Consider the following 9,508-nt stretch of genomic DNA (forward strand, 5'->3'; position numbering starts at 1 on the left):
ATGTGATAACTTTCCAATAAACCGTAAAAGCAAATTAATTTAAAAAGATATAAAGTATTGAAAATTACTATTACTAGTACTTCTTGCCGCCATAACTAAGAAACATTGAAAATCCCATTTGCACTCTCTGACGTGAATAGCAGCCGGCGATCATCATTGTTCATCACAGGTATTCTCATTTCTCTAATCAATTTCATCTCTAAATAAAAAAATCATCAACTTGCCTAATACTAATAACACTTCCAGATTCTTGTTTCTTTTTGTTTTCCATTTTCTTGTAGCAACACAATGAAGAGAGAAAGGGATGAAAACCTAGACAGATTAAGCGATTTACCGGATTGCTTACTCCTTCACGTTCTCTCCTTTTTACCCTCCAAACATGCTGTTAAAACTTCCATACTGTCCCCGAGATGGAACTCTCTCTGGAAGCGCATTCCAACTCTTAAATTAAATTCCTTAATCTTTAGGCATCTCAAGGATTTCACCAAATTGGTAACTCACATTTTGTCTCTTCGAGACGACTCAACCTCAATACACACTCTCCGTTTTCACCGTCGTGGTTTGATCGAGCCTCACCTACTCAAAATGGTCATAAATTACGGTATTTCGCATAATGTCCAGCAGTTATACATCTTCGTCAAATGTGAGATTCAACATTGTCCTCCTCGTTTATTTTCGTGTCACACTTTGACATATCTTAGACTTGCTGTTGTACACCCTAAAATTTATGGTATGAGGACATTATTTCCTAATTCTCTGAATTTGCCGTCATTAACTTATTTGTGTCTGTATTCATTTGCATTTTCCATTTCAGGAAATACATAAAGAGTATGCACAAATCAGCGCTCAGAAGCACTGACTCAGAAGGTTCTGGATGGCTACATCAGAACATGCTCTGGCAAGACATCAGAAGATGGTCAAGCAGAATCAGAACATGAACTATGAAGCATCAGAAGAACATGAAGTCAGAAGCAGAAGCACTGAAGTTCTAAATGGTATCACGCTCAAGCTCTTCAAAGTCAGAAGACAAGAAGATGCTCTGCTCCAAGCTGATTGACTCTGATATTCAAACGTTGTTATCTACAAATTTGAGTTCAGAAGCAAGTACAAGATGACAGGCTATTAAGTCTAATCTCTGACTGATAAAAGGAACGTTAGAAGCTACAAAAGGCAAAGTCAGTAAAAGCAGCAAAAGCATGGCTTGAGGTAGTTGAGAAAAGTGTGAAACATTAAATGCAGTGTTGTACTATTTACGCAAAGCATTAAATGCAACCCAATGGTCATCTTCTCTCAACGCCTATATATAGAAGTTCTGATCAGAAGCAACATAGAGAATACTTGCGCAATATACCAAAACGCTGTCAAATTCAAAGCTCACGAACTTCATCTTCAACCTCACAAACTCTTGTAATATTTAGTGAGTGTTAAGCTTAGAACTTAAGAGAAATATCATTGTTGTGATTATAGCTTTATAAGAAGCAATCTTACTCTTGTAAACATTATTTTACATTGTTTGTAAAAGGTTCCTAGAGTGATCAAGTTGTGATCAGTAGACTCTAGAAGACTTAGAAGTTTTCTAAGTGGTGATTTCCTAGAGTGATCAAGTTGTGATTTGTATACTCTAGAAGACTTAGAAGTTTTTTAAGTGGATAACCATTGTAATCAGTTGGATTAGTGGATTAAATCCTCAGTTGAGGTAAATCACTCTAAGGGGGTGGACTGGAGTAGTTTCATTAACAACGAACCAGGATAAAAATAATTGTGTTCATTGTTTTTATCTTACAAGTTTTTAAAGTCACACTTATTCAAACCCCCCCTTTCTAAGTGTTTTTCTATCCTTCATTTATACAATGTATGTTCTTGAATTCGGGATTAAGAAAACAGATTTAAACGGTTGCAAATTAAGTAAGCGCAACTTGATCGAACGCGATAATGCAAAAGCTACATTAACGCAAAATTGGTCCAAGATCATACAAACAATTGATTTTAAAAACTCTATCCTATAGCAACAATTAAATTAAGCTGTCAAGTGAAAATATAGGAAGAGTTCAAAGGAAAACAGATTGACAAGAAATTTATAAAAGAACGTCAAAGCGGAATCCGAGTACAGTAGATTGATTCTTTGGAAATTAGTTTGCCATTCAAATTCTTACAAAGCTTCTAAATATTTCCGTGAATAGTAAACTCGATAAAAAAACTACTGTAGCGCAACTCATATCCTTATAAACAAAATAAGGTTTTAACTACTAACTCAAACCAAGTCGGAAACATAAACCAGACCCATAAAACGATAAAAAACAACTTAATTTCTATAGTTAGAAACTTCAACGAATTATTGGGAGTTATGCACTCCGAATCATATTTTGACTCAAACATGAAAGTTGTATCTTTTTCTCTCAGCTTTTCGACGAATATTAGAATGCGTTAATCCGATTCACGAAGCTCCAGTTATGATTTTTTTATTAAAAGTTGCTAATGTTGAAAATAAAATACGAAAATCAAATAAAGGCAAAAATAAACTAGAATATGAAAACACGATAAAATTGAAAAATAAGCAAAACAAATTATAGAAATTCCTAAATACAAACATAAAAGATTGTGCATTAAAAGAAACTGATCAAGATTCATAAGGCCCATTAGAATTTCTTTGTTTTTTGTATTTAAAGACCTTTGGTGTGACCATGAGGATTATCTTTCAGTATAATAAATTCCAAGTTTTCTTTATCTGATGGATTGCAAAGCTTATATGACAAGTTTTGCGCTTACAATCCTAGGTTTTAATTCTAGGTTTAGCGCTTCTTATTCTTTAGAGTTCTCGACTGTGTCAGTTGGCATTAGAGCAGGTTTCTCCCGTTCTACTTATATTTTGACAACCATGGCGGGTCAACTGGAGATCAGCGCACATCTTGAGGAAAATATTACGGCTTTTAACGCGACTCTATCTGTTTTGACTAAACATATGGCGGATTTAGCGAATTAGGTGAACATCGCCAACAACAACGAGAATCAACAAAGAGACTGGAGAGGAGAACACGTTAGGAGTGGAACTTTTGGATAACCCAATTATGCTACGTCCACCATCTAAAATGGATCAAACATGGACAATAAAATCATCTGGACTATGAAATTCATAATAAATATGTATGTACTCTAATTATACGATACACCTTCTTTCTTAAACAATTAAACTCAATCAAATAAAAAAAACACAATATGAATTATAAAAACACAATTAACTCGTATGTCTATTTATAAAAATATTTATAATTTATTACCGTTTATAAAAATAGTTGTATCAATAGTTGACTTTTTCCTGTTTCCAATTTAACTGTTCTAGGTACATAAATTTTTCCTATCCATCAATTTTTTTCATGATTACCATTTAATTATATTTTATTTTTTATTATATATAACGATAGAAATAAAATATAATTTTTCATTAAAATAAAATCATAAATTTTTTTAAATGTTTCATACTTTTTTTTTTTTATTTTTACTCGAGTATGTTTTTTTTTTGCATTATAGTATTTGAATTTTTCAATTATTTATTTTTAATTTATTATAAAATATTTTTTAATTCTAAATTATAAAATATTTTTTAATTCTAAATTATAAAATCAAAGTAGAATTTTTAATATTAAAGGTTATTTCATTTTATTATTAAAAATAATACAAAATTTTTACAATTTATAATAAAACTAAAATTACGGAAAAATAAAGTACATTAATACATTTATTACAATTAATTAAATATAAAGATTGAAATAAAAATTAAAAAAGAAGATGAAAATTGATTAAGGAAGACCAATATGTATAATTTCAAAAATGTTATTAATTAAATCTAAAATATTGTTAATTTATATAACTGAATTAATCAATGCATAGGTAACTGAATTTAATCGATCAGTGTATAATTAACACTTTAGATTGTTTAATTAGTCTCAAAATTTTAATTATCTTAAAATAAAAATAAAAGTAAATTGATACGTTTAGTAATAATTGGTCTTTAATTGATTTAATATTTTATAGATTTAATGATATGATTAGTTATAATGATCAAATTCTTATAAACCGTTAAAGTACCATTAATATCATGCTTAAAAAAATACAATAAAAGAATACAGTAACGTTCACATCTCTCTCAGCAAGACCAAGATTCATTTCTTTCTTTCATTATTAAAAAAAAAACAAATCAAATCTTCGTTCCTTTCTTACTAAAAAAAAAAATACAGTAACCGCACTCTACAAATCAAAGTAAATCTTTTACCTCTATTTAACCATTAAAACAAATAAAAATACTACATAAATTCAGACTTTCACTTTTTAAATCTGAAACAATCAAAAAGGATAGTTGTGCAAAGGAAAATGAAAAGCTACCGTTAAATTTAATTTTATTTTAAAATTATAAATAAAATTAAAATTAAATGTGAATAGTATCAGAAACTTATAGTTAATCATACTTTATTATAATTAATCATACTTTATTCTCATAGGAATTTTGAATTTTCAATCTTTAAGATAGAAATAATTATGGATAACATAAGAAAAATAAACAACATTCTTGAAAATAAAAATATACAGTAACAATTTTTTAAAACTTGAAACAAGTTGAATTTCCAATGTTATATTCTTGAAAATATAGTTTCATAGGAAATTAAAACACCCATAATGTGATAACTTTCCAACAAACGCTAAAAGTAAATTAATTAAAAAAAAAGTTGAAAATTACTACTACTTCTTGCCGCCAACACAAAGCAACATTGAAAATCCCATTAGCGCTCTCTCACGGTGAAAAGCAGCGGCAAAAGTTATCTCTCACGGTTACGTTCTCTGAAGTCCCATTTCACCATTCATTACAGGTATTATCATTTCTTTAATCAATTTCATTTCCAAATAAAAATCTCCTATTTGCCTAATAACACTTCCAAATTTTTGTTTCTTTTATTTCCCATTTTCTTGTAGTAACACAATGAAGAGAGAAAGGGATGAAAACCTAGACAGATTAAGCGATTTACCGGATTGCATTCTCCTTCACATTCTCTCCTTTTTACCCTCCAAACATGCTGTTCAAACTTCCATACTGTCCCCGAGATGGAACTCTCTCTGGAAGCGCATTCCAACTCTTAAATTAAATTCCTTAATCTTTAAGCATCTCAAGGATTTCACCAAATTTGTAACTCACATTTTGTCTCTTCGAGACGACTCAACCGCAATACACACTCTCAGTTTTCACCGTCATGGTTTGATCGAGCCTCACCTACTCAAAAGGGTCATAAATTACGGTATTTCGCATAATGTCCAGCAGTTATACATCTATGTCAAATGTGAGATTCAACATTTTCCTCCGAGCTTATTTTCGTGTCGCACTTTGACATCTCTTAGACTTGCTGTTGTACACCCTAAAATTTATGCTATGAGGACATTATTTCCTAATTCTCTGAATATGCCGTCATTAACTGAACTGTGTCTGCATGCATTCGCCTTTCGTGTTGGCGATGATGGTCGTGCTGAGCCTTTTTCGGCATTACACAAGTTGAATACTTTGATCATTGATAAATGTGAAGTACAAAACCTCTGCATATTGAGTACCTCACTTGTCCGTTTAACTATAGTCACCCGTGATTATCCTCCTGATGATTGTGGTGATATCGAGTTATGTACTCCAAATCTTTGTATTTTTACTTTTATTGGTTCTCCTTTTCACAAACTCTATGGGAGCAAAAGCAATTTGTTTTCTATTGAACACATAGACATTGATGTAAAGTTGATGGCAAATTCTGAGGATTACTCGTTATTTCTACTCAACTGGCTGATTGCGCTTGTTAATGTTAAGTCAATGACGGTTTCTTCACCGACTCTTCAGGTATTTTATGGCATGTTTGGTTTGAGATTTCATTTTCAGTTTTCACTTTTAACAATAACTTGTTCCTTAATATGCTTACTTTTCTTTTGTATTATATAAACTTTGTAAAAGATTTTACTTGTATTATACTCATACTAATTCACCTTGTTTGTTTAGGTTCTTTCTTTAGTTCCCGACTTATTCAAGGTTGATCTCCCTTCCTTGTGTAACTTGAAGACGCTTAAAGTAAAAAAGAAGCAATCTTCATCCTTACCAGATCTAGTAGTGGAATTTTTACTTCAAAACTCTCCCTCAACAAAGGTTGAAATCATAGATTGATTAAGGTTAGACGTGCTTTCAACATTTTTAAGAGATAACTTTTGGTTTAGTAATTTTGTTTATGTTTCCATCCTTCGGTGTTTTTTGTTTTCCAGTATGTCTATGGTTTTACTTACTTTCAGTGCATAAATTATAAAATTCTGACTTAAAGTAACAAATTGTACATGTCTACTAACATAAAGTAACACGATTTTATCTAGCCACAGCTTAAGTGGATGCTATATAGAAAAGATTGGATTACTTCTTAATTGGATGCTATATGGAAATGATTGAATTATTTTTTGAAGTCAATATTGAAGGCTAACAATAGAAGAATTCACAAAATCTTAGGCTCAGTTCGCGGTGGTTTTTATTTTATGTTTTGGAATTTTCAAGCTTTGACGAACAAAACTTTTAGATCTTTAGTAAGGATGTATATGTTGGTATTCTTTGGCAATATCCTAGTGTAAAACCTAAGTTGGGAGGATCACCTCAAGCATGTTGCAAGGGTGTTAGATATTCTGCAGCAGCAAGGCCTCAGTGGTTAAGAAATAGAAATTCACTTTTTCCAGAACTAGTTTTAAGTACTTTGAGCATATCATTTCCGAAAATATGGTAGGAATGGATCCCACCAAGACTGTGAATGTAATACAGTTGCCAGCTCCTAAGAATGTTAAAGGGTTATGGGAAGATGGCGCTAGGCTTTGGACCAATTTGACCATAAGCAACAATTTGAAGTGGGGAGATTGTGAAGAGCAAGCCTTTAAGCCCCATTTTTGGTGCTCCCTGATTTTCATGAAGAGTTCATTATATAAAGTAGTACCTCTGGGAATGGGCTGAGAGAAATATTGATAAGACCTATTGCTTTTTTCACTAAGGCATTAGGAAAGGGAAATTTGAACAAATCAGCCTATGGGAAGGAGCTCATGGCAGTTGCTCTAGCCATTCACCATTGGCGCCCTTACCTATTAGGGATGAAGTTCACGGTTTGTACCAATCAAAAGAGTCTGAAACAACTCTTACAGCAGACAATTGTCTCCATGAATCCACAAATTGGGCAACAAAGCTGCTGGGTTACCAGTTTGACTTATTTGGTCATCATCACCAATGTTCTCATCTCTAGCTCTATCATAGTACGTCACTTCCAGCCATTCAAGGCCATTAGAATTCTACATACACACTACTAATATTAATTTTTTGTAGTTCCTTTAAGAATGAAAAGAGTTGAATCATAAGTTTCTCATAGTACTGCAAACCTGAATTATGGAACCAATTGCTAGTACTTTATACAAAAAGAAAATTCAGTAGTGATTTGATACTAATTCATTTCGTGAAATGCTAGAAAGATTAGAAAAATGATTCATCGATCTAAGGGTGTAACAAGATATCATTCTTGACTTGACTCAAACTTTCCTACCCATTTGTCATTGTTGATGATTTGGGTGTAGTCTCTGCTCACTTAGTTATAAATTCCTTTCTCCACACCCTATTCTGTATTTTGAGAATCAAAATGCATGCAACTTGAAACAGTTTTGTCCTGCACTTCAGGACTATGCATGAGGAGCTAGATTTAAACTTTGTTTTAGAGAAGGCTCTTAGCACGACTCTTACTGTCACCCAGGGTCCAGTTCTTCACCATGTTGTCGAGGTCAATGAAGGGTATACAACGAACGGAAGATAGAAATAAGTCTTTGATATTCCATGAAAGTGTGTGTGTGTGTGTGTAAATGTTCAAGTGTGCTTATAGCTAGTAGATGCTTCACAACATTTATATAAATTTTAGCCCTTAACATGTGAAAAAGCTTCTAGCTCATTGAACATGCGTGCATATCTTGAATCACATGATATGAAATTTGTGTACAAAATGAATCGTATGTCATTAACTTTTTCCTATATCATAATTGTACTAATGAGATTTTTTATTCATTTTGATTTGTGTAGTGAAGGTCTACAGGCTGGTGAAATGATGACTTGTGTTCTACTTATTGTTTTCTCCATGGATTTCAACTGTGCATGATGATTGATCTTTAAACTAATGGATTAACATTTTTGTTTTACTCTTTTGTGCCTCTTGTTTGTCTGATGTTGCACAAAGGACACAACTTTAAACTACTGGAGTCATTGTGATGTTTAATATTGTCAGAAATTTGAATGATTGAAAGGCTTGTGTGTGTTGATTGTTCATGCTGAACATTGAAAGAGACAATTCCAAGGGTTCTCATTTTGTAATCTTAATTCATATTTTAGGATAGACCTTATTGAACTGAACTGTCCTTAATCAATTTTTTTGTTCGTGTTTTTAAATTTCTCGGTTGCGTTTTGATTTCTGTTTCTGTATATTCTGCTCAATTTTTTTTTTTTGACAAGATATTCTGCTCAATTTTATATCTGCATTTTCTGCACTTGAGCATTTAAGCTGTTGCAGGATTTTTCTAATTTATGCTCTTTTGCACTGCTGCGTGATTAAATGCTCCTGGTTTACTACATACTCGCGGTATTGGTTTAATGCGTTTATGATTTATGCATTTTTGGTCTGTGCGCCTTTCTCTATAATTGCATTCTCCTGCCGCATTTCTGGTTGTGCATGAATTTGTTTTGTGCTGTGTGTGTAATTATTTAGGCTTTGCACTGAGCTATGGACTTTTTAAGCCATTCAATTTCGTTTCAGGTCCGAAAACAACATTTTATTATTTCAACAATTTTTGTTTTATTTATTTAATTTTGTTTTGGATTAGAGGCCTGATTTGCTGTCGTGCACGGATAAAAAGGAGTATTTTGTAAAACGGTAGTTTAGCGACAATGGCTCGAGTATCGTTCTCAAGGATTCTTGTTAATTAAACAAATGTAAGATTGATTTAGGGTGTTATTTTGGTACTGTTCAAATAAGCAATAGTGTAATTAAGTGATTAATAAATAAGCTGGAACGAATCAACCTACTGTATCGCTTCCGACTTATCATTGATTGCTATAAAATTTCGATTTCCTAAATGGGTCCGATCCTATTCGATTACAATAACCACTGACAAGTGCAATAGAAATTATACGATGTATGTTCTTGAATTTGGGATTAAGCAAACGAATTTAAACCGTTGCGAATTAAGTAAGCGCAACTTGATCAAACGCGGTAATGCAAAAGCTACGTTAGCGCGAAATTGGTCCAAGATCATACAAACAATTGATTTTAAAAACTTTATCCTATAGCAACAATCAAATTAAGCAGTCAATTGAAATTATAGGAAGAATTCATATGAAAACAGATTAGCATGAAATTTATAAAAGAACCTCAAAGCGGAATCCGAGTACAGTAGATTAATTCTTTAAAAATTAGTTCGCCATTCGAATTCGTAC

General features: G+C 32.1%; 1 protein-coding gene across 1 annotated transcript; it reads left to right on the top strand.

Moving 5' to 3' along the window:
• Window positions 1-4,969: 4,969 nt before the first annotated feature.
• On the top strand, window positions 4,970-8,425 carry LOC131618477 (F-box/LRR-repeat protein At4g14096-like). The gene is made up of 3 exons (XM_058889691.1): window positions 4,970-5,863; window positions 6,020-6,186; window positions 8,102-8,425. The coding sequence occupies exons 1-2, from the start codon at window positions 4,970-4,972 to the stop codon at window positions 6,179-6,181; spliced, it is 1,056 nt and encodes a 351-aa protein (XP_058745674.1). The 3' UTR covers window positions 6,182-6,186; window positions 8,102-8,425.
• Window positions 8,426-9,508: the final 1,083 nt, after the last annotated feature.

The sequence above is a fragment of the Vicia villosa genome, linkage group LG7 (assembly GCF_029867415.1).
Source record: "Vicia villosa cultivar HV-30 ecotype Madison, WI linkage group LG7, Vvil1.0, whole genome shotgun sequence".
Classification (NCBI taxonomy): domain Eukaryota; kingdom Viridiplantae; phylum Streptophyta; class Magnoliopsida; order Fabales; family Fabaceae; genus Vicia; species Vicia villosa.

Excerpts from the sequence above, each read along its gene's own strand:
- LOC131618477 (XM_058889691.1), top strand. The coding sequence starts at position 4,970 with ATGAAGAGAGAAAGGGATGAAAACCTAGACAGATTAAGCGATTTACCG. Across the intron at positions 5,864-6,019 it reads TTTCTTCACCGACTCTTCAG|GTTCTTTCTTTAGTTCCCGA; the intron begins GTATTTTATGGC and ends TTGTTTGTTTAG.